This window comes from Sciurus carolinensis, chromosome 6 (assembly GCF_902686445.1).
Source record: "Sciurus carolinensis chromosome 6, mSciCar1.2, whole genome shotgun sequence".
NCBI classification, from domain to species: Eukaryota; Metazoa; Chordata; class Mammalia; order Rodentia; family Sciuridae; genus Sciurus; species Sciurus carolinensis.
In genome coordinates, this window is record NC_062218.1 from 100,236,896 (window position 1) to 100,261,614 (window position 24,719).

A 24,719-nucleotide genomic window follows, 5' to 3' on the forward strand; every position below is an offset into this window, starting at 1 on the left:
AGCAAGGGCCATACCCTGAGTCTCCAGCCTCCCAGCCTGGGCCCCTGGGAAGCTGGAGAGGTATGGGCCAAGGCAGTGGGGGTTTCTGGAAGGAAGAGGGGCTGAGGCTTTGAGATGGCCACAGTGGGAGATGGGGGCTCTGTAGGATGCCACTCACACCCTGGCCCCCGAGGTGAAGAAAAGAACCCCACCTCATCATGGCTGACTGGGCTTCTCTGACCCCCATTCTCCCCACCCCCTCCCTCATGGGACCCCTGACCTTGGTGAAGGGAAGCCCAACTGGAAGAAGGGGGCCTGGAGCCCAGGGTGCCCTGAGGCAGCCCTTCCCACCCCCTGAGATCAAGGCAATGGTGGTTTTACAGGCTGACGGGTCAGTCATGGCAGGGGCTGGAGGTTGGGGGGCAGGGAGGGGGCAGGGTGCAGGTCCCCCCATATTGGAGGCAGCAACCAGCCACCCCCTGAGCAAACCTTCCTGCTCCCAACTCACCCAACCAGGCCAGAGGCACAGTCATCCCACCCCTGTCCAGCTGCCCCCCCACAGCCTCAGGGCCCCTCTGTGATGCTCATCTGGATGTGGGAGGCCAGCCTGAGCGGGGATCCCCCCCCAGGGCACAGCGCAACAGTTCCAAAAAAATAGAGATTTGTATTTTTAAAAAAAATTAAATAAAAGCCCAGCTCTGCTGATAGGCGAATGTTACCCCCATCCCCACCCCCACCCACCCGTTGTTTCCCTGGCCTGCACCCCCATCCCACCACGGCCCAGGGGTATTTACAACATGGAACAATAGAGGCCTGGGGTGGGGGGCACTGCGGCAGGGAGGAGGGGCACAGGGCAGGTCCGCCCCCCAGAGGGGTCCCCCAAGACAACACAACATCAACGAGAAAAGTTGCAAATCAGGCAGAAATGGGGACATCATTCCAAGGTCCTTATATACAGACACTGCATGACCAGCAGGGAAGTAGGGAGCCCAGATGGGACCAGGCATGGACATGTGGCAGGTAGGTGGGCCAGCCCAGGAGCAGTACTGGAAGACAAGGCCTCCACCCCACTCCCACCCGATCCCCACCCCACCTTTGGTAACAAAAGCCCTTCAGGGAGCCCCAGTGGTCAAGAGTTTCCTCTGGAAGTTCCCGGGGAGAGGGGCTTCCCAGTTCAGCCCTGTTTCAGGGCTGAAATGGGGCATGCTATCCCCACCCTGGTTGGTCATGTGGGAAACAATGAGTTAAAAGTGTGCTGCCCACCCTTGACTCCACCATCTGCCCGAAGAGAGGAGGTACTCCCTAGAAGTTGAGAGAAGGGAGCCCAGTCACTGTAGAGGAGCCCTCTTGGGCATCAGCTGGGAGGAGCCCCATGAAGGGGAAGAAGGGGCTCCTGGGAGCTGGGGGATGGAAATGAGGGGAGAGGACTTGGACCCTGCATGGGGGAAGGGCCAGCGTGGTCAGGAGGTCAGTATTCCCCTGCACTGGGGGTCCTGGCCATGGAGTCCACGCTGGAGGGGTCAAAAGTAGGGGCCCTGGAATGGGCCCATCTGGGAGCTGGCCGGCGGCTAGGGGAGGAGTGGCCGGCCGGCCAGAAGGGGGCTCACAGGTAGATCTCGCGCTTGGCCGTCTGGGCAGATGCCGGTGTGGCTGCAGGTGGGAAGTCCGAGGTCTGGGTCAGGGGAATTTCCTCCAAGGTGGCCGAGTCCTTGCAGGAATCATGGCTACTGTGGGAGAAGGCACTGTAGGAGGGCAGGAGGCGCACGGGGGCCGTTTTGGTGTTCCGGTCTTCCGGGGGGCTTGGGCTGCCGGCGCCCGCAGGCTCCTGCCCTCCTCGGTCCTGGTAAGGCACGAAGGTGGAGAGTTTGAGGGCGCTGCTCTTGGTCCGGCGGCTGGGAGATGACTGGCCAGGCATCCAGCATGTGTCAGAGTGGCCAAACTCACTGCACTCTCGGGTACATGTGCCCGTCATGGCAACATCAGGCAAAGGGCGGAGGTCTGCAGGAGAGAGCAGGGAGGATAGTTATCAGGAATGGCGGCCTGGAAAAGATCTGCTCCATGGTCTCCCACTGGTATCTACACCCTGCCTCAGAACAGGGGTGTGGGATTCTTCCTGCCCACTGAGCTCACAGGCACACACCCTTCAAATAGACACACACCCTCCCACTCTCTACCCAAAGCCCACTGTGCACATAGCCCTCAGATACACACACACACACACACACACACACACACACACAAAACTTATCCTTAAATAGACACGTTCCTTCCAGTCTCGCCCACCCTCCAGTGCTCTTCTCACACACCCACCAATATGCCCTCAGTCAGGTGCACAAATACACAACTCATCTGCACACTTCGTCATCTGTCTCCATACAGGTTTAAACATGCAATTCTACCCTCAGTGTTTTAAGGAAACCCCCATCTTCATTTAAGAACACAACTGACTCCTCTCACATACCACTCACATACACACACTCGCCTGCACACACACACTCTGGTAAGCATGGACACACAAATCTGTTGCATTGAACAACTCTGACCTCAGACAAAGATGGGCACATACCTCCTTCTAAGCCTCCTCAGACCTCACGTGCTCCCACTTGTCTTGGAAGCCCACTCTGCCCAGCATGGCGAGGCCTTGCTTTAAAGCCAGGGGGAAGGGATGAGCTTCTATGCAACTGTTCACACACAAACATACACTCACACACCCACAAGCACGCTCATGCAGCCCCTGCCCACCTCACTCCAGCCCCCTTGCCAACCACCACCCCTGGCCTTTCCCCAGCTCCCTGCCCAGAACACCCACGGGAACAGGAGTTGGACGCCTGACATCAGCAGTAGCCGGTGTGGTTGCTGGGCAGCGGGGATCACCATGGGAACGGTTGGGCCATGAGCACTTCCTGTCACAGCTGCCCTATCCCGCCCTTACTCTGGGACAGCACCAGGCGATGACCCCCCCTTAGGGACATAGCAGCAGCACTGCCTGGGGCAGGGGCTCCCCTGGCACCACCCACCCTGGCTTGGTCTCCAGCCAGAGCAAGGTGAGGAGGGGACAGCTCTGTTGTTAACCCTCAAAGTGCCAATCTTCAGCTCAGGGCAGAGTTAGGGGACCCAGTGTGGCACGGAGCACTGGTGGGCGGGGCTGGGTGCTGGGCCGAGTCCCACAGACCCCAGACCCCAGAGCAGCTCCCACATACCTGGCACTCTGCCTCAGGGCCTGCTCCGGCCAGCTGGCTCTGCGCGGGCACAAAAAGGACGAGACGGGCATGAGATCACACATGGAGGGGCAGGAGTGGGGCAGAGGGCCCTCTGAGACCTAGGGCCTGGGAGGTTTGACAGGGCCCTTTGACTGAGGAGTAGGGAAGAGAACTTTCATCCTTTGGAGAGAGGGGCGACTTTGGATTGAGGGAGGGGATGAGAACCAAGGACAGCTCCAAGTTAGAGTCTTGCCATCCAAAGGGCTAGCTTCTTCAGGCTCCCCAGCTTCATAGCTGCCAAGGACACCTTCATGCACACACACCCATGCACATACACATGCACAGCGCACACACATTCTGACAGTGCACGTCATCCATCTCCACGCTGACCTCTGTTCCTGCCCACCCCTCCCTTCCATCGCCCACCCCTCCCAGACAGGCCTTTCTCCTCCCAGACCTCCCAGCAGCTCTTCCTTAGCCAAAATTTCTCCCACTCCTCTTTCGGGGGCAGGGGGGTCATCATACCATTCTCTGAGCTCCTCATAACATTGGGGGTCCACTCTCTATTCTCAAATCCTCCCAACCCATTAGGGGGCCACCATTTGCCTTTCAAGGTTTCCTCACCATTACCTGAGCCTTCTGGCCACTGTTCTCAGGGTCCCTGTTCCCAGGGAGGCAGTGAAAGGTAGTGCTGAATGCAAGGGCTCTGGTCTCAGAGAAACCTGGGTGTGAATCCCTCCCAGGTCTGTTGCTTCCTGGATGTGTAAATTTGGGCAAGTGACTTAACCTCTCTGAGCCTCAGATTCTTCCACTGTAAAGTGGGCACAATAAAGTTCTCAGATCACAGCGTGGTTGTGAGGAGTAAACGAATATATACCTGAAAGCACTCAGCACGGTGATTACTATTGAACACACAAGAAGAACTCAATAAATGGAGGATATTTTTAAGGTCTTGTCACCATTCTCAGGCTTCTACTCATTCCTGGGGTGCCTCGACCATGCCGACGCTCCTCACCATTCTCGGGGTGCTCCATCTCTCCTATGCTGCCATCAGGGGTGGTACGTTCATAGTGATCCTCAGGCAGTGCCAAGGGACCGAGTCGGGGCCCCGAGGATGACTTGCTAGATGGCGTCTCAGATTCCTCCAGGCCACTATCATAGTAACTGTGCTGGGATGGGTCCTGCAGCTCCTGAGCCTGGCTGGTGGCTGAGAAGGTGACACGACGGTGAGGTAACTGCAGGGAGAGAGAGTGTCACTGTTGGCTGCCCAGCACCACACCAGGCCCCAGCCCCAGCAAAAGCCCCCTCAGGCCTCAGCAGCAACCAAGAAGTCTCAGCCCCCAGCACAGCAAAGACCCCAGAAAGCACAGGCTCCAACAGAGGACTGCCCCTCAATTCTAGGACAGCTCCCAGTACAGCCAAGTTCACATGAAGAAAGTTCCATACAGCACAGGCCTCAGTGTTATAACAGCCCCCAGGCCACCCCAGTAAGCGAGTCCAGCATGACTTCTAGTTACAGCACGGCCCTTCTAGTTCTGGTTTAGCTTCCCAATATGGGTCCGGCCTTCCTTTAATTTCAGAACAGTCCCTGATATAGAGTAGAGCCCAATACCAGAACAGCACAACACCAGCCAATTCCCCAAATGCCAGCATGGCTTCTAAAGACCAGCACAACCTAAAAGCAGTAGACTCCTAACTCCCAAAGAATTCTCCAATACCAGAACAGTCCCCTAATTTCCCAAGAGCACCTTCCAGACTCCAGCTCCTCACCTGTCTCACTGCTCTGCAACTCCTAGGGCCTCCATCCAAATGAGTTGCCAACTCTCTCATCCTGTTCCTCATCCCTGGTTTGATTGCTGAGGCCACCTCAGGACTCCCTGCCAAGTGCCACCCTCCATCCCCAACCTCACCTCATTCCCCTTCAGAGAGGCCTGGGAGTGAAAAGGGACGGAAGGGAAGTAGGAGAGGGAGCCTGATAACAAGCCGGGGCACCTGGGGTGGGGTGCAGAACAGTGGAAACTCCCCCGTCCTCCAGTTAAGGAAACAGAATACTGACTGTGGAGGGCAGGGCCCTGTGAGGAGCCAGGCAGGGGTTGGGGCATGGCATCCATCAGAGAGTAAGCAAGTTGGCCTCAAACAGGGAGACTCCTAGGAAATAGGAAGGGGCTCTTAGGAAGGGCCTCTGGCTTGGTGGAGTCAGACTTGGAGCTTAGACTGGGTGCTGGGGTTCAGGAGCGTGGAACAATGACAGGCTGCTCCCAGCCAGCAGCCCCCTTCTGCCTGCCACGGGTTAACTATCAGCCCGGGGACCTGGCAACCTCAGCCTGGCACTTGGCGCAATCATCCAGTCACCCAAACACCCACCTGGGACTGCCACTGGTTTTCCTGCCAACCAGAAATTAGGAGTTGAGGGCACAGACCCAGGGTCCCTGGAGGTCAGGTGGGAGTAGCAGGGCCCAGGCCCTACTACTGAGCCTCCAGGCGCCTCCAATCCTCCACACATTGGCAGCACTTTACTCTTTAGCCCTCAGCAGGAGATTGTGATGATGCTCGGAGGAGGTGGTCCTGGGTCTACAGACCTCCCTCCTGATTCCCCCTACCACATACACAATCTCCATCCCACTGCGGGCAGCTGGGGTGGGGAGGCTGTCAGGACAAGAAGTTATGGCCCCGATGGGAAGGCGGCCCAGAACTGACCCCCATACCGTGATTCCCAACACTGAAGAATTTGGGTGAAGAGAATTAATGTGCATGTTTGGGGTTGGGGGTTATACAGGAACATAGTCCACTTAGTGTTGGGGTGAACAGGCTCCAGGAGGGTTCTGGAAGGCACAGAGCAGTGTGGTTGTGGATGGTTCTCTTTTGTTTTCTTTCAAGACTTTGACCAGCAGCTCTCCCGCCCTGTAGGACCCACACCTGGTAATGGAGGGCTTTAGTTCTGCCCACCAGGCAAGTCACCTGGGTTCTTTTCCTATGATTCTTTTCTGTAAAATGGAGGGTTGGTTATATTCAACAAAATGTTTCCTATAATTCTGTGACTATCAAATCTTCAAAGCCTGGGACTGAATCTCTTACTCTAGTTTTGATGTTTGAAGCACTTGCTGGATCATTCTAATTAGCTGCCCCTACTGACCCTTCAGATTCGACGTGCCTGAAACTGAATTATTTTTCTTCAATCAGCCTCCACATAGACAATGATCTCATCACCGTCCCATTACTCACACTCAGAAGGCAGACATCCACCTGGGAATCCCAGCAGCTCCCCCCAGTCCCTATCCCTATTCCATATCAAATTAGCCTTGAATTTCGTGGGTCCTTTCTCCCTAAATATAGCTAAGTCCACTCATCACCCCCATTGCCACTCTCTTAGTCCAAACCTTAGAGTTTCAACTTTGGACCTTCACTTCTGCTTCTTTCTAAGTTCCAGTGAACTTACTAAACTCAGTTCACCTGAAAAGTTCCTGAGCTTTCAGAGACTTCCATTTCCTTTGGCAAGGCAACCATGTCCTCCACAACCTACGGTGCTTCCAATCTCATCTCTCAGCTCTCTCCTGTACCCTCCACTCCAGCCAAAACACTCCCCTCTCTGGCCTCTCCCTGCCTCCAGTGTGGTCATGCTCACTCTTGCCTTGGGAGTTTGCTCACACGGTGACCCTGGGCAAGGGGATGGGACCCTCTTGCCCAAGTTTTGTTCATCTTCGACAAGTTAGCTCAGGATTCACAATCTCTTCCCAGAATCCTATACCATGAAAGGGAGGGGGCACTCTGGTCAAATAAATTCAGGAAACTCAAGAGTTGTAAAAGTTTAACGAGTTCCCCCTTTCTTGCACGTTTCACAGAGCCTTTAATAGGCTAATATGATAGTGAATCTTTTACTATCAATCATGAACCCTTTTAAAAATAGCATATGGCTAACGGTAAACTCTAGAAATCAGATTTCCTGTTTTGTGTGAATTCTGGCTCCATCACTAGTTTTCACTTCTGTAAAATGAAGAGTAAGATGACCTATTCATCAGTTATGAACTAATTCACATGGTACTTGCTCCTAGCAAGGCCTCAAAAAATGGAAGTGAGTAGCAGCAATAGAAGTAGTTTCGTGGAACAAGTTGGGAATAGATTTACTTTGGCACTTCTCACTTGAAACAATTCATTTCTCTTGTGTCTTGGGCAAGTACAACCATTTTTTTCATCACAGTCTGGTACTATGCTGAGAACAAAGTAGGAGCTTGGTCCATGAGGGGGTTTTTTGTGTTTGCAGTGCTGGGGATTGAACCTGAAGCCTTGCACATTCTTGGCCAGGGCTTTACCACTGAGCTCCATTGCCATTGTGGCCTATGTTTTGATGATGACAACAGGTGGTATGGTTTGGCTATGTTGGAAAGTTGGAAGAAGGTATTTGGTGTGGCTCTATGAATGAATTGGGTTGACATGGAGCTGATAAGGAACAATCCCTCAGATCCTGAGAAAGAAAAAGAAATGAAGGAGCTAAGGGAATGAAAGAAGCAAGAGGTTGCAAGGATAGAAATGCAAGAGAAAGAATGGGAGCTCAGGAGTTGCTGGAGGTCATGCTACACACATTTAATTTGTCCAGGAGAAATGTGATTTAAGCACATCTCACTTCTCCACTCCTCCAAAGTCCCTAAGAGTTTTAACTTTGGGGGTACCCCAGGGCATCAGGGAGTTTGTGGATGGTATCAAGGAGAGAACTGGCGCCTTGGACCTCCTGGGAGTGTCTCGAGCCTCTGCGGTGACCATGGAGATAGGTTGCCTCTGGCCTTAGAGACTCCCCCAGGACCTGAGGCCCCTCACCCACACTTTAGCCTCCCTTAGGCACAACCAAGGACAGGGCAAAACAAGGACAGGGTAGACCTAGGACAGCAAGAAGTGAGAGATGGAGAGAGAGAGAGTGAGAGCCAGCAGCCCCAGCTGGTCAGAGCAAGGAGGCAAAGGAAGCACCCATGAGTGGGGTGCAGAGCAGGTCACTGCAAAGAGCTCAAGAAGTCCCTTGCCTCTCCTGGGCCCTCCCTCCCTGCAGCCCAGGCCCTGATCACAGTGGGGAGACATAGGGCAGGGCTAGTTAATTGCTAGGTGTGGGTGGTATCATGATGAAGAGGCTGGGAAAGGGATTTGGGGAAAGATCTTGGCCCTGAGGGAGGGTGACTAGTGTAATCAAGAGGTTCTCTGGCATCACCAGAGGCAAGTAGGCTGCTCACCACCCCATAGGTGGTCTTGTCTGAGGTCTGTTGGGCTTCTCAATTTGGGCAGTCTGGAATTATTAAGTCTTGGACCTTGGAGACAGGGCAGGACTTGTGTGCATCTCTACCCACCCTTATTTGGAGAAGGGTGTCACCTTAGGTAGAAGGCCTCAAGCATGGGGCAAGGGAACAGGCTACCAGATGCCTCCATTTGAAGGCTGGTCAGGAGGGAACTTCCCCTAGACATGGATATGGATGTGGGGTGGGTGGGGAGATGGTCTGCTAAGATAGGGTTGAAGTAGAGTAGGCAAGTCTAGGATATGGGAAGGGGTAAAGAGTGACGGGGAAATTGAGGCAGGACCTGAGGACCAAGGGCTGCTTCCAGTCTCTCTCACTTCTTCTCTCAGTTCCAGGAAAATAAGAAACCAAAACTCCAAAAATAGAGAACTTTATTGTCAGGGACAAGTGTATAGGGCTGGGGTAGGGGATATGGGGCCCAGCCCCGGGTGAGGAAGAGGTTAATACACAGTACACATGGAAGGCACAAATTGGGAGGACCCCCTCCCTAGCAGATTCCCCATCTGGTTCCCAAATGGGACCCCAGGTCTCCCTGTTTCCCCTCCAGAAAAGCACCTATGGTTGGTCTCAGATAGAGACCCAGGTTTGGAATAGACTTCTTCCCATTTTTCCTGACCCCCATCTCCAAATCCTTCTGCTCACCTGCCCATCAGCCCCAGCAGCTGGTCCAGCATCCAGGAATCTGACAAGTCACAGGCCTCTCCCCAGTGGGGAGGGGGCAGGGAGGAGACCACAGAGCATGCCCTCCCTCGGTTTCTACTCAGCCTAAACCCCATATCTGGGTGAGGCAGCAGGGTCATTATTAAGGCCTCAGCATCTCCAGATTTGTGAGCCCACCTCCCACTACTGGCTCAGGCTGGCCCCCAGGTGGACTAGTGAACGTGGCAGGTATGCTATACCTGCTGTCATTCCCACACCTCGGTCCAGATGGCCCCGACGTAGGGGTGGGGTGGGGGCCGGGGTGTGCTGAGCCGAAAGGGCTGGCCTACCTGCTTGCTGGGGTATTTGGGGGGGTTGGTGCGGTAGCTGTAGTCGGAGTACTGCTCAGAGCCCGTGGACGTGGTGTCCCCGGTGCCCACAAATGTGTTTGCAGGCGGCAGGTCTTGCACCACCTGGTGCTTCTTGGAGGCCGAGGGTGACTGGGGCTGCAGCTGGATAGAAGGCAGTGGGGAGTTAGAACGGTAGTGGCGGCCCAGGTCAGGGCTACCTGGTGGGTAGTTGAGGGGCAGATGGATGCGGGGACTGTCCCCAGGTGCATCGCTCATCAGGTTGAACTTGAGGGACTTCTGCAGTCCAGCCTCGTCTTCGTCCTCCACTGGCTTCACAGGCTTCGGGGACTTGCTCTTCTTGCCCTTGCTCTTGTTTCCCTTGGAGGCTTTGCCACTGGGCTTGGGGGCATACAGGTCCTTGGTCTCTTTCTTTCCAGCCTGGTAGCCACTTTTGGCCTCCCGCTGCCGGCAGTAACGCACAAGCACTGCCAGGGCAATGAGCAAGGCCACAGCCACGACACCAGCCACCACACCAAAGAGGATGTTGCCGCGCTGCTTGGAGCGCTCATATTCTGGATCCCCAGCAATGTCAATATCCAGCGGTGTGTCCAGGCTGTGACCCAGTAGGGTCTCCAGCAGTGTGCGATTGGCTAGGGTCTCATTGACATACAGGTGGACCAAGGCTGTGCCATAGCGTGGGGGCTTGCCACGGTCACTGACCTTCACCACAAGGCGGTGCAGTCCGTGGTGGCGCCTCTCAATCTCCTTCTCCAGGGTGATGGCACCTGAATGTGGCCCGATTTGGAAGAGTCCATAAGGGTTGCCACCAGCGATGCTGTAGGTCAGCTCAGCATTGACACCAGAGTCAATGTCCTCAGCTGTCACCTGGCTGACCGTCTCACCAAGACGTGTCTGGGGGGTCAGCAGCCGGTGGGATGTGTTGGAGGGAGCAGTGATAAAGGGTGCATTGTCATTCTCATCTAGCACGTTGATGGTGACGCCAACGTAAGCTGAGCGAGGTGGGATGCCACCATCCACTGCCTTCAGCTGAAAGGTGTAGGTGCTCTGTTGTTCTCGATCAAAGCTTAGGCTGGACAGGATAGTACCTGTACCATTCTGGATAACAAAGTCACCATTGTCTTGTTCCACTGAGAGTTGCACCCGGGCATTCTCCCCCTTGTCCCCATCGATGACAGTCACCATGCCCACTGGACTCAGTGCTGGCATGTTCTCCATCACTGAGAAGTTGTAGCCGCTCAGCATAAATTTGGGGTCATTGTCATTGCAGTCCAGCACATTGACAAGGACGGTGGCTGTGCCCTGGAGGCTGGGGCTGCCCCGGTCAGCTGCCACTACTTTCAACTCATAGCTGTCTCTCTGTTCCCGATCAAGGGATGTCTTCACCCGGATTTCTCCATTCTCTGGGGAGATGGTGAAGAGGCCTTGGGCAGCCGGCTCAGGCTCCAGAGAGTAAACTAGCTCTGCATTAGAGCCAGAGTCGGCATCACTGGCAGTGACCTCGGCCACCACTTCACCAGGCTTGTTGTTTTCTGGAAAGGCGACCTCAGTGATGCTCTGGGTGAAGACAGGTGCATTATCATTGACGTCCACCACCTGCACCTTGAGGGAGTTGGTGCTAGAGAGAGGGGGGTTGCCAGAGTCCACAGCCACAATTTCAATGGTGTAGTCTTTGACTTTCTCATAGTCAAGCGGGGTGGTGGTCTGCAGGAAGTACTTCTTCTTGCTGTCACTGCCCGTCTCACTGGCTTGGCGAAGTTGGAAGGGCACGTCACCTGCTACCACACAGGTGACAGCTGCATTCTCTCCCTCATCTCGGTCAGATACCTGTACCAGAGCTACGGCTGTCTCTTCTGCCACATCCTCTGAGATGTTAGCCATCCCATCTTGATGAGTCACCAGTCCTATGCCTCGGATTTCAATGGTGGGGGCATTGTCATTCATGTCCTTCACAGTCACAACCACTTGGGCACGGGCACTCTTGGGGTTGGCGCCTCGGTCCTTGGCAAGCACAGAGAAGCGCAGGGTGCTTAGATCCTCACGGTCCACAGGGCCCTGAACAGTGATGAGTCCAGTGTTTCTGTCCAGTCGCAGAAGACGCCTCACAACTTCAGGTGCTTGGTGGAACGTGTAGTCGATCTCTGCATTGGCGCCTTGATCTGAATCATTAGCTTTCACCTATAGGGTAGAAGCAAAAACCAAGGAGAACAGGCTGGGTTAGACCAGGGATAGCAAGTTCAGGGGTGCATGAGCTGCTAATGTCCTTTCCAACAATCATGGCATACACAATACATCTAACTTAGTGCCCTTTCCAAAAGTGGCATGTGTATAGTCTTTTCCCCAGTCCTGGCACTTTGGCAGACACTACTAAGCTCTTTTCCTGAGGAGCCCAGATGTAGCCTGCAAATCCTCAACAGTGATACAGTCCACTAATAGAGATGGGACATGGCAAAATTAAACTCCTTCTCATTCCTCTACAGGTCCACCCAAATATGGGGGTTAGGATCTAACTTGCAACACTTTCATCCAATTAAAGTTCTCCTAACCATCTGAAGCGATGGAAAGGTGGGTTGGTAGTTGAGATGGTGCACATATATGTGTATGATTGTGAGCTGTGTGTGCTTATGTGTGACTGTAAGAAGGTGTATGTGTGTTTGTGTGCAAGAGTGGAGAACCACATACCCACCTGGAGGTCACAGGTGAGGGAATTGCTTCTGAAAGCAGTCAGGTAGTGATGTGGGTCAGAGGGAGCCTGCCAGGCCAGGCCCAGCCACTGCTCTGTCAAACTGGGGAAACCTGTTTCAGCAGTTCCTTCGACTGCTGGCTGGTGCTGGCAAGGCACCAATGTGAGGAATCCGGCCTGAGCCTGCGGCCAGGAGGGAGGGGTTGGTGCAGGCCACAGAGCCTGCTGGCAGCGGGCTGGGCTCCCAGCATCAAACAATGAACTGTCTGTCCCTTTGCAGTGGGCACGCCCTCCCACGCCAACACCGACGCGCACTGGGTCCAAGTCTATACAAACACTGGCGGTAATGGGACAAAAAGAATCAGGTGGAACTGGCCATGAGGAACCACTTCTCAGGGTGAAACATGAGGGCTGGAGTTAGGTCAAGTCAGACAAATGTGATGGCGGGGTGTGGTGTGGTGGGGGGCTAGGCATAACCTGGCAGAGTCTCTAGGGAGTAAAACAGAAGCCTTAGGTTCAAATCCTAGTTCTACCACTTCTCGAATAACTATGTTACTTTGGGTTAATTATTTAACCTCTCCAAGCCTCAGTCTACAAATGGGGATTAATCATAGCATTTATTTCATAGGACTGTAGAAGAATAACATGTGTTATTCCACTTGCCAACATTGCCTGGTACATAGAAAGTGCTCCCTAAAAATTCTTTCTCTTTTTGTCCATCAGTCTGTCCATCTATGCATCCATCCTCCTGTCTGTCTCTGCAAACTAGTGGGAGCTCAAGCCATGGCTTGACTTTTCTCCTTCCCCTTTGGAAGGGACTCATACCATGCCTGCCAGGGCTCTCTACAGAGGAGACTCATGGACAGAGACTCCCAGCTACCCTTGTGCCTACTCAAATCTGTGAGGGCCAAACCCTAACAGTTTTTCCTAGTCTGGACCTCAGTCTTATCTGTCACTAACTTTATGATTATGCTCCCCACTGTCTCTAGATTGGTCGCTCAGTTCCTTATCTTTCTCCTGTCATCTGTCTCTGTCTCTGACTCCTGGCTTCTGTCTGTCTGCCTCCAGTCCCTGCTCAGTTCTGATCCTGCCTCTTTCCCACTGCCTGTTCTCTTCTGTCCTCTCTTTTCAGCCTGTCTATCCCTCAGCCTACCCTCTGCCCTGTTCTGCTGTATCTTGCTGGTAGGATGTAAAGCTATTACACACATAGGCTATGAAGGCACCCTGTGGGATGTGAGCCAAGGTGGGTTCTGAACCTATCAGCTGTGACATCAGACAAATTTCTTAACCTCTGCGAGCTCAGATTCCCATCTGTAAAATAAGGATAATGCTCACTTACCCTGCACTATAAGAATTAAATTATATAATACACAGTGTGTTTAGAACAGTGCCTGGCACTTGGGCTATTATTATTCACCATTCCCAACTGTCTGTCTCCCTTTTCTTTCTCATCCTCTTGTCTAGATTCCAGTCCACCAGTTCCTAAAAAAGATGAAACTCCCACCCACCACTTCAGCACCAGGACCTAGGATAAGGGTCTCCTAGGCTGGGTAATGGTGTCCAAGGCAGCTGAGCCCCGCTCAGCTCCCTCTCATTGAAGACAGGCAGCTTCAGCCCATGGAGAAGGAGAAAGGAGCTGGGCTGGCAGGAGGCCAGTGCTGAGATGACAGCAGGAGATACGCCCACCTGTCTGCAGGGACGCTTTCTTTGCTCCCTCCCAGGCCCCATCCCCATCAAGCTGCCCAGCCCCTGGGGCAGTTCCCATGGAGAGGGGCTGAGAACTTCCATGAAGGCAACTGACCCTCCCCCACATGGTGCCAAGCACCCCACACCCATGGGCATAACTAGGGGCAGAGGCGGGTATACCAACACCCCATATGACTTTTCAGAACTTGGAGGACCCATCTGACTAAAATGATCTCACTGGACCCCTCATGGAGGGGTGCAGTGAGGATGTGTCCCCAGTTTCAGGAAAATCCCATCTGACTAATGTGTACCTGTCCCTGTTTGGGAAGGTTCTACCTGATAAAAAGCAGCCCTTCTGTTCCACCTCAGCTCTCTTTGCAGGGGAGAAGGCACTCCTTGGACTTAAGGGGGAGTTTCACTTTTCTGAGTTTCTAACTCACATCTGCCTTGGAGTGGGGTGGACACACCAGATGCAATGTCCCTTAACAGTGATGGAGAAAAATAACATCACCTATTGGTGTGGGAGAGGGAGGTTGGTGGGAGTTTGTCACCTGGGGAGAAGTCTAGACACAGCATTCTGGCAGTTTCTCCCCTGAGTGAAGGGAGTTCTTAGCTGGTTGGGGTGGGCTCCCATTTTTAAAGGTAGATCACTGTGACAGGTAGACAGAGGGGACCTCTCACCTGAATGACTGAGTGGCCTATGGGACTATTCTCAGAAAGCTCGGCCTCATAGGAGGGCCGCTCGAACTTGGGAGCGTTGTCATTGGTGTCAAGCACAGTGACACGCAGCAGGGCGCTGCTGGCACGCGGGGGGCTGCCGCCATCCTGAACCTTGATGGTGAGGTCGTAGGAATCCCAGCGTTCGCGGTCCAGGTTGCCCATCACGATGAGCTGTGGCTGCTTTTCCTCCTGGTCCTCGGCTACCTGCAGACCAAACAGCTCCTGGGCCTCAGGCCCGGCCTGAAGCTCATAGGATGCCACGCCATTGGGGCCAGCATCACGGTCTGAAGCCAGTGGAATAGGGAAGAGCGAACCGATGTTGGTATTCTCAGGGATGGCCAGAGTGATGACTGGTGAGGCGAAGTTCGGTGTGTTGTCATTGATGTCCTGTACCTCTATCTGGCCCTCTAGGAGTCGGGGACTGCCGTTCTGCACGAGGTCTGTGATAGACACTTCAAACTCCAGGATGCAGGGCTCACCAGGGAGCTGGTTCTGGCATTCGCGGAGCCCCTCACGGTCAATGGAGGTCTCAGTGGTGAAAATATCACCGGTCTTGCCATCCACTCGAAGGTATGGGGCACCTACCTCTAGTTTGTACAGGTGGCCCACATCTGGAAAGCCATAGTCAGCTGCGAGGCTCCCAATGAGGGTGTTGGGTGGCTGTTCCTCTGGTACTTTGTACACTACCCGAGTGGCGTGGCCTGTGGATGGAGCCAATAGGAGCAACAGTACCAGCAGCAAGGGGGGCAGCAGCAATCGCTGCCCTCCAGGGCCCGGGCTGGGCCTCAGAGACCCCATCCTGGCAGGCTCTACAATCAGGAGGGCTGCAAGGAAAAGAAGCAAAATGGAGGCCATCAGCTGGGCAGAGGAAGCTAGATTTGAGGACTGCCCAGAGCCAGGCCCCCCACTACCCCTCTTCCACCTATACACTCTCTCTTCTCCCACAAGGAGAATCAATCCCAGGCCCAAAACCCAGTTCCAGAACCCAGAGTCCAGAAGCCTGAGTTTCACCCACAGCTGGGTGTAGCAGTTGTGCCTGGCCCAGCTGGAGGATCCTGTAAGAGGCCTGGCAGGCCAGGAGCAGCTCCCGCCCATGGCACGCCCTTACCCACCTGACGTTCCCTGGGTCCTGGCCCTCCCTTCCTCCCTCCCTCCTTTCCTCTTTCCCTCCCTGTTCTCTGCTTTGCCCAACACCTCCTTCTCACCAGCATCCTGCCTTAGTCACCCATGGTAATTACCCTGATACTGAGATACCGAGAGAGCAAGTGGAAGGGTTAGGCTTTGGGCACCCCCAACCGGAGCACCCCTCCCCACATATGTAGTAGGAGAGAGACGTAGGTACCCTCTAAATGCCCCAGACCCTGGGGTCACTTACTGCCCACACTGGGTTCCCTCAGGTTGTCTGGAGGGAGAGGGGAAGACATCTCATTTATCTCTCTTCTGAGATGCCACATCAGTATATGTACATGAGATGTGACATGTTCGATTCCTTTTTCTAACAATAATCACCCATAGCACCCAGTGTTTCTCACCCCAACAAGGGTCCAGCTTGGACACCAACCAAGATTTGTGAAAATGGCTAGGGTTGAAGGGTATGTGTTAGCCCTCCCCAACTTCCCCCACAAACAAGTGTCCAGAAGCACTTGTGTGCACATGTGAGCACACACGCATATGAACATTTCTAGGTTCTTCTCTCTGCCTCTTGCCATGGGCAGGTGCATAGACAAAGAGAATAGAAGTAAACATTGGGGTCACAGGGCTGAATGGCCCTCAAATTGGCATTGGGAGTTGCCCTGACCTGTCCTTAGCAACTGAAGCCCAGCAGGTCTACTGGGACAGAGCTTCGATGACACCACTGGCCTTTTCCTGGCCCCTCCCCAACCCCACTCTGGGTGACCATCTGGTTCCTGTTTGACCCCTACCCTATATAGGTCCAGTTGTACACCTGGTCCCTCCCGTCTCTAACTGGTCCAATCCCACTTCACACCTGCTTCTCCCTGCCCACCCCAAAACTTTCCAGTTAAAGCTTTGCATGTCCTAGCCAATCACAAGCTGCACCCCCATCACCATGCTCATCCTTTTCTTTCACCCATCTCCCCGCCTACCCCACTTCAAGGCTGTCCATTTGCTGGCCACTGTCAGACCTGTCAACTGCGCTACCCTGCAACAGAATCATGATGAGCCTCTTCTCTACCCAGATCTAAAGATCTCACAGCATTTCTGTGGAGGGTTCAGGCTCAGTCTCCTTCCCCATCTCCCCTCAGTGTACCTGGAAGACCTGCTCCACTTCTGGAATTCCTATCCCAGGCCTATTGCCGACCACACCCACCCCACTGAAGGCAGGTTCAGGCCCCCCGAGGAAGCCTTCCCAGGCCTTTCCAACCCACAGTGACCTCTCCTTCCTCCAACTCACAGTCACTTATTGTCTGCTCCAATCCTAAAGCAATGAATCATGGGCTGCCTGGGACACCGCCCGCCTGTGTTGTTCTCTCTCCAGGCAGACGCCAAGCATCCTGAAGGAAGGGGTAGGACTTTGTACACTCACTCCCCTTACCCCCGCCAATACAGCTTTGCAAAGCCAGGCCCACAGTAGGTGCTCATTCATGCATTCAACAAATGCTCATTGGGCACTTATAATGTGCCAGCCTCTATCCTGGGCACAACAGTAAAGACTGGCCCAGTCTGTCATGACAATAGTTCTAGCAAGGACTACCTGTCAATGCCTCTCTATACTCATTTGGCATATGTTAGGCAGCAAGGGGGAGAATAGCAAGGGTTGTATTGTCAGAAAGCCTGAAGCAAACCCCAGCTGCCCATTTCCTGTATTTTGTTGTTGTTGTTTTCATACCAGGGATTGAACCCAGGGGCATTCAACACTGAGCCACATCCCCAGGGTCTCACTAAGTTGCTTAGGCCCTCACTAAGTTGCTGAGACTGGTTTTGAACTGGGGATCCTCTTGAGCCACTGGGCTTACAGGCATGCACCACCGCATTCGGCTGCCCACTTCTTGTTTACATGACCTGAAGCAAGTTATTTAGAGTCTCAGTTTACTCATCTGAAAATAGTAAAGATATTGCCTATTTCCTGGGGGCAGGGATTGAGAAAATATAGGCTAACTGCCTAACACAATGTGGGTACTAAACAAATGGTCCCTGAAAGTACTCAGCACAATTATAATTATGTCCTTATTTGGAAAATTTGATAACCTCTGTCACAAGACAGTGACCAGAGTGGGAGAGCCTCTACTTTGCTTATTTCAACATCTTCAGGGCCTTGCACTAGACCTAGCACAGAGTAGGCTCTCAATAAATAGCTCTTGAGTAACTGTGTGGTTGTTTTCCCTCAATGACTATCTGCTAAGCCCAGAGCACTTGTTGCGCGGGTCACTGGTTCAGGTCACTGGTCCGGGTCACTGGTCCATTTAGTTGCCAATTTGCAGATTCCCTGATTCCTCTCCTCCACCGAGGGTGCAGAGGAGACTCTCAGCAAATGCTCATTGAATGCATGGGTTCCTTACACATTTCAAACACTTCACCTCCTCTGGTGAGCCTTCCACAAATACAAGCCCCTCCTCTGTGGCTCCTCAGCACTAAAGTACTCAATGTGTGTGAGGCCACTATCAGATTAGTGTGCATGTTTATTCTCAGCTGCAATCTTAATCTTTTTAAAGGAAGGAGGAATTTATCTGGTGCTCCATTTGGATCCACCCTCCAGTGACATCCCCTTTATCTGCATGGACCATGGCAAAGGTTTCATCTTATCATTTTAAGCCCCAACCCAAATCCACCCCCAATGAACCCCATTCCCTTCTGGGTAACTTCATTCAGCCACCACCCTCCTCCACACACACAAGGGGATCACTGTGCACCCCTATTCTCTGCATAAGTGTTGGCAGGTTACGGGTGAGATGGGATACCCATAGGAATGACCCTGAACCTTGTAGAGAAGAGAAGTTTGGCAGTGATTGCTTGCATCTATGCCCCACCCCTAGAATTTTACAAAAACCACAGATGTAGCCCTCACCTTGGGACTTCTTCCCTATCTCAGGGTCACAAAACCTCAGACCTCCTACGCAGCACCCCCCAACCCCAACACACAATTTCTCTCACCCGTAGAAGATCCTTTACTTCCAGTAGGCAGAAACAGGGCCCGGGGGAAGATTATGGTATTCAGCTTCTGAGTTGGAACAAGGAGAACTACAGGGTAAAATCCAAGACAGGGAAGGCATGGGGGCAATGTGGAGGGGTGTTCCTGGAATTCAGGAAGAGTAAGGGAAAAAGGGACTGGAGGGAGGCTTCCCCAGAGTGGAGGCAAGAATTGAGGAGGGGTGAACTCCAGAAGAGGAGTTGAACCTCTCTGGGTTGAAGCACCAGGAGAGTTCTTTCAAAAAAGTATTATCTGGCCCCACCCTTAGGAATTTTGATTGGAAGGTGGGCCCTGGAGAAACCCCCAGGCATTTGTGATGCAAAGGTCCCAGACAATCTGGGAACAACTTTGGGGTATACTAGATCCACTGAGTTAAGGAAGAACCTGAGCACTGTGGGGGTGTAGCTCAGTGGTGGAGGGCTTGCCAGGCACCACCAGGTCGGGGTTCTATTCCCAGCACCAAAAAAAAAAAAAAAAAAAAAAAAAGAGGAAGAAGAAGAAGCCTGGGGCCATATAAACTCTGTCATCACCTTCACCACCACCACCACCACCACCATCATCATCATCATCATCCAATATCACAATCACCACCCCAGTGAACACTAAGGTTTCATTAAGGTACTGCTAAGCGTTTCACATACAAGATCTCATTTAATGCCCCCACCCTCTGAAACAGATAATATTCATTATTACAGCCCTCTCCCCATATTATACATCAAATTGAGACTCAAAAATGCATTAATTGTCTTAGGCCAGAGAAATAGTATTAGGAAGAACCCGGATGTGAGAAACAGGGCTTCTTCACATACCAGAGTCTGGGGGAAAGGCTGGATTCAGGAAGGGAATCAACAGTAATCCCTAAGGCTGGAATGTGATGTTTGTTATGTTACCCACAACCCCACCCCAGCACGCACAAACATCAGCCCTGGGCTGCCAACACTGCTCACCATCAGGATAAAAAGGGCAAGAGGAGGCTAGGTTTCTAGGACTGAACCCAAGCCTCCCGGGCTGGTGTGGCTCACCCAGAGGGCCATCAGGATGCAGAAAGCCATGTGACCAGGAAGGGCAGGAGCAGTGGTTAAGTGGACCTTCATAGTCCCTGCCCCCACCATTTCTGAACTTTGTCCCCAGCAGTTGGTATGGGGAGTCATTAGTCTCAGGCGGTGGCCTTTGAAGCCACTGGTGCCTTATCTGCCCTTCCCCAGGCTCTGGCTGCCTTCCTGGGCAGGGGTGCTTCGCCTTCACCAGTGGCATGGTGTCCAGGGCACTGAGAAGCCAGAGCTTAAGCAGGGACAGGCACTGGGACCCATCTCCCTCAGGAGCAGAAGAACCATCGGGGTATAGGAGCGAGAGAACAGAGTACAAGGAAAGTTAAAAGAAACCTCATCTGTGTCAAGATTTGGGAAGGGTTGAGGACAGAGGTGAGGGTTCACCTGAAACCTTCATTTCCAGAGTTTTTGCTGCATTCTCTGATCAGAGAGCTACACTAAGACCAGTGATAAGGTCAGGCTCTGACACCTCCACTCCCTGCTGCCTGCCCCCTGCCACCAGTACTATTACACAACAACCACGCTTCCTCAGGCATGAAACAAACACCCAGGGACAGGGTGAAGGGTACACAAGTGGGGCTGCATGGGGTGGAGCTCTCCAGAGGCCACCCTCAGCAAGCAAGTGCACAGCCCTCAGCTCCTTTCCTCTCTTCCACAATCCTGTATTAGCCTCTGCAGGCTTCCACGCACTTGCATTTTGGTGCCATATTCATTTGAACCCTCTCTCCGCACTTCCTAGCTGTGTGACCTCAAGTGAATTCACTTTTCTGAACCTGTTTCCTTATTATGAAATGGAAATTGAGTTATTGGGGAGGATTAAAGGAGATCTGATGCATCTAAAGTCTATTACAATTGTAAAGGTCAGATATAAAAAGTCTCCAAAAACCAGAATAGAGCAGTTTATTTCCAGCATTGGGCACATAGTAGGTGCTTGTTTGTTCAACAAATAAATGAACAGTTGGCAAATCCTATGAAGGTAAATAAATACAATACATATCTTACTACTGCATCCTTTCCCCTCACCATGGGCCCTGGCACATAGAAGATGCTTAATACATTGCTGAACAGAATTGCTCTCTGCAGTACCAACTATCCCTGCTCATGGCAGGAGCAGCCCTCGCCCCATCAGAAGGGCCTCTTCCTTCACCACCTCCCCTATTCAACCTTGATTCCTTCTTAGCTCTTCCCCACCTTTGTAGGCCCCCTTCCTGGCCTTTTCAGCCCTTTCCTCCTGGTAGTATTCACTGTCTTTTGCCCAGCTTCTCTGCAGAGTAACCACAGTAGCAAGGGTTCTGGTAGGAGGACACCAGACCAGCAAGACACGGCTTTCCAGTCAAAGTGCCTTCTCGAATTGGAAACTGGGGATGGAAGGGGAAGGGGAAAACTAAATGCGGCCAGATCAGAACTGAACCCAGGCCTGCCCTCTATCACCCTGCCTCTGGCCATCTCTGGAGGGCCTCTTCTCACGCCTGTTTCCTGGATTCCAGCCCATGCCCTAGTCTAGTTATTACAGGTTTCAATCCCCTCAGACTCCCACGTCAAGAACGTAACACCCACTCATCCCCACACACACCCGGACCTCCGGGTTCTCACAAACACCTTCTGGGCGACCCCTTTTCTGGCAGCTCCCTAGGACTGACCCAGAGCAGGTGCTGGAAGGCGCCCTGCGTCTTCCGGCACGAAGTCCTGGCCTCTGCTCGCTCGGGCAGCCTGGCTCCGCACTGCTTGGGTCAGCGGGCGCTCCCAGAACACACCCAGTGCACCGAGTGTCTCCTCCCAGAGGCAGCCGAGCATGTGTACAGTTGGGGGACCGCTGTGGCTCCTAGGGTTCGGGTGGCCCCGCCCCCACCCCCGAGGCGCCTGGCCTCCCGAAGCCTAAGGCGAGGCCAGGCTAGCGCGCAGCACACTGAGAACGCGCCTAGGGCAGTCGGTCACTTGCGTCCCCCGCCCCGCGGGCGGCCGCGGGGAATCCCTCCTCCTTAGCATCTCCGGCTTCGGCCTAGGGTACCCCGCAAGCCGGCGCCGCGGCGAGCCGCGCAGCGGGCGCCGGGAGGGGGGCGGGGAGGAAGCCGGCGCCGGAATCACAAAGCCGCGAACCCGGCCGGGCGGGGACATTCTCATAAAACCGATGCTCTCGCCGGCGGCGGAAAGGGGGTTCTTGCCCTATGCTCAATTCTCAGTGGCCTCAGCGAAACCCCCAATCTTTCCTGCCAGAACGAATCGTCGCCCACCACTGCTAGGGAAACTGAGGCCAGAAGTCTGAGCTAGGGTAGCTTGGGGAGGGGGGCAACGGGTGCAAGTCCATTTCACCCACCAGTTCTGCTCCTGCGCCTGTCACGATCTCCCCTTTGGCCCTAAGGCCTTTCCCTGACACACGACTGGCCTGCAGCTGGGACCGGGAGGAAGGGGCACCCTAGTGAGACTGACCCAGGTGTGCGGGACTCAGGTGCGCTAGGGACCTAGGTGCCTCGCAGAACTCAGCTAAATGGTCCGGAAAGGGTGGCAAAAAGCGCCTCAGGCTTGCACTCTGCAAAGGGATCAAGGGCCTCGGAGCCCCGGGGAGGCGGTATGGCGCGGCCTGCCAGGTCCAGCTTGTTCCGGGAATACTGGGCCGGTACGGCCGGGGAGTGGGGGTTGGGGGAGGCGCCCGCCGGGAAGCCGGTCCGTCCGGCCACTGGGCTCCCGCTGTACAGATATTTACAATAACAATGTCGCGATTAAGGTGACAGGGCGCTTGGGTCAGTTTCTCCCCACGGAATCTGGCCTCCGAGGAAGAGAGGCAGAGCGTATATGGGTATGCCCCTCAGGGTGTAATGTGACACTGTTGGTGTAAGGTGTGTGTGACACCCAGTGTTAAGATGTGTGAAGACGTGGATTCCGTGTTTGTGACCGTGAGGCGCTGCTGTAGGTGCTTCTTACTGTGTTAGGGTGTGTGCCATCAAGGCGTGTGCTAAGACATTGGGTTGTGTTTGTGTGGGTGCAGGCTGCCGAAGCGAGTGAGACCTGTGCTATGTACCTGTGCTCTGGCCAAGGAGTGAGGAACATAATTTATGTTAGGGTGTGTTCCTTAAAGGAATACGAGTGTGGGGGGTTAGGTTTTGAGTGTTCATGTTGAGAACTATGGCCGTGACACTCGTACACGAGGGCACGGGTTTGTGTTTGTGTGTCTGGGTTGCCCAGTGTCACACCCGGTTGTGTTGTTGCTGTCTATGGACACGGGTTGTGTGTCCCTGCTGCTGATCGTGCAGACGCTAAAGCAGATTCTAAGCTGGTGACGGTGCCCCAGTGGGCGCTGGTGTGCGGGAGGTATGTCTGTGTTCACATATGTTCGGATGTATGTATGTGTGTGTATGTGTCTGTGATACGGCCCTCCAGGTGCCCGGCAAGCTGGAAGCGCCTGAGTGAGCTGAGCTAGTCGCCCAACAAGTGTGTGTGTGTGTGTGTGTGTGTGTGTGTGTGTGTGTTGTGGATAAGGTTTCTTCTTGCTTCATCCTCGGGGAGCCCCCCATCAAACTGAGGGCCGCGCGCTTTCCCCCAAACCATTTCCATCCCGCGCGCTCCTGGAGTCTCAACCCAGCCGTTCCAAGGCGCGCCCGAGTGCGCGACGCCTGGGTTGGGGTCCGGCTCAGCACCCCCTCCCCTCTCTCGGTTTCTTGTAGTGGACCTTGAGGCCAAGGTGCCTGGTTGCAACCCCCACTCTGTGTCCCAGCAGCCCCCACCTCAGCCCCCGCGCGCTGGGCACGGACTGGATCCCCTCGGCCTCGCTCGGCTGAGCGCCCCTCCCTCAGCTCCCGCCGGCCATGGCCGCTCCGGGCCCGGAGCCGCTGCCGCCTCCACCGCCGCCGGATCCTTACCCGCCTCGGGGCAGCACCGGTCGCCTGCCCCGCTGTCCATGAGCCGCTGCCGGCCCCGGCCCGGGCTGCGGCTCCGTACGGCTGGGGCTGGCGCTGCGGTTCGGGTTCCGGCTCCGGCTGACTCTGGGCACAGCAGCCCGGCGGCTTCGCGTCCGCGCCGCGCTCCCGCTCCCGGAGTGTGTGAGGCGGTAGCGGCGGCGGCGGCGGCGGCGGAGCCAGCAGCGAGCGGAGCGCACAGCCCGGCCCGCCCCCTCCCTCCCCCTCCCTCCTGGCCCGCCCGCCCGCCTCCCGCCCGCCTCTCCGCCCCCCCTCCGGCTGGGAGGTGGAGCTCGGGACCGCTCTGGTCCCGCTGGGAGGGGACCCTGAGTGCCGTTCCCTAAAGCCCGGACCCCCTCCCATTGCCGGAGGACTGGGTACATAGGCTTACTCCTCCGCTCTTCACCTAGCACTTATCCCACTGCATCTAGGACCCCCTCCCGAATTCCTCTCCTTGCCCCACTCAAACACCTGTCCCCCACTCTGCCTCTTTGGAAGTCGAGGCCGAGGAAGTGTCTCCCCTAGCGCTTTCTTCCCTGGGCACCTGCCCCTCCAGATTCATCCTCTTCCTGCCCAGACCCCCGAATCTCCCCATTTGGCCCTCCCTTCCCTCTGCGCTCCGGGGAAGTCCACCCCTCCCCCTCCTACCGAAGCCGCAGAGCGGTCAGCCTCGGTGGCCGCAGCAAGCCATGGGGGTGGGGCTATAGAGGGAGCCGTGGGAGGGGAAAGTGATGGGACCGGGGGCTCAAGATTGAGGATGGGAGAGATATACAAGTATGAGGATGAAGTGGAGCGCCGGAGCTCAGACTATTCGAGGGTCCCCTAATCACTTGCCCTCTGGGCTGTGTAGAGCTGTGGCCACACACATTTTACCGATGACATACACGCATTACACCAGGTCACACAGGTCCCTACCCCGCGAGTCCGCGCAGTGTCATGGCCCGTGTCACACGCCCTCACAGTGCCACACGCTCCCTGTCACACTCACACTCAACGAGTCACACACGATGTCACACGCAGTGTCTCACACACTCTAATACTAGGTTTCTCCCTCTCAGTTCTGGCTCTCTGGCGCCATCTAGAGG

The 24,719-nt window shown here is 54.5% G+C and overlaps 1 protein-coding gene across 4 annotated transcripts; it reads right to left on the bottom strand.

The window, feature by feature from the left end:
* Positions 1–722: 722 nt before the first annotated feature.
* On the bottom strand, positions 723–23,803 carry Pcdh1 (protocadherin 1). Of its 4 annotated transcripts, XM_047556435.1 has the most exons (6): positions 23,599–23,803; positions 14,510–15,372; positions 9,442–11,637; positions 4,195–4,414; positions 3,180–3,218; positions 1,866–1,977 (listed from the first exon to the last, which is right to left on the bottom strand). In XM_047556435.1, exons 1-5 carry the CDS (start codon positions 23,636–23,638, stop codon positions 3,193–3,195), a joined length of 3,345 nt encoding a protein of 1,114 aa, XP_047412391.1. In that variant the 5' UTR covers positions 23,639–23,803; the 3' UTR covers positions 1,866–1,977; positions 3,180–3,192. The 4 variants fall into 4 exon arrangements, with proteins under 4 accessions (XP_047412388.1, XP_047412389.1, XP_047412390.1 ...); XM_047556432.1 differs by lacking the exon at positions 3,180–3,218 and having other exon boundaries at positions 723–1,977; XM_047556433.1 differs by lacking the exons at positions 3,180–3,218; positions 23,599–23,803 and adding an exon at positions 23,464–23,555 and having other exon boundaries at positions 723–1,977.
* Between the last annotated feature and the right edge of the window lie 916 nt (positions 23,804–24,719).

Excerpts from the sequence above, each read along its gene's own strand:
- Pcdh1 (XM_047556432.1), bottom strand. The coding sequence starts at position 23,638 with ATGGACAGCGGGGCAGGCGACCGGTGCTGCCCCGAGGCGG. Across the intron at positions 15,373-23,598 it reads CCGGTGCTGCCCCGAGGCGG|CCCTCCTGATTGTAGAGCCT; the intron begins GTAAGGATCCGG and ends TTTTCCTTGCAG. Across the intron at positions 4,415-9,441 it reads CCAAATACCCCAGCAAGCAG|TTACCTCACCGTCGTGTCAC; the intron begins GTAGGCCAGCCC and ends CTCTCCCTGCAG.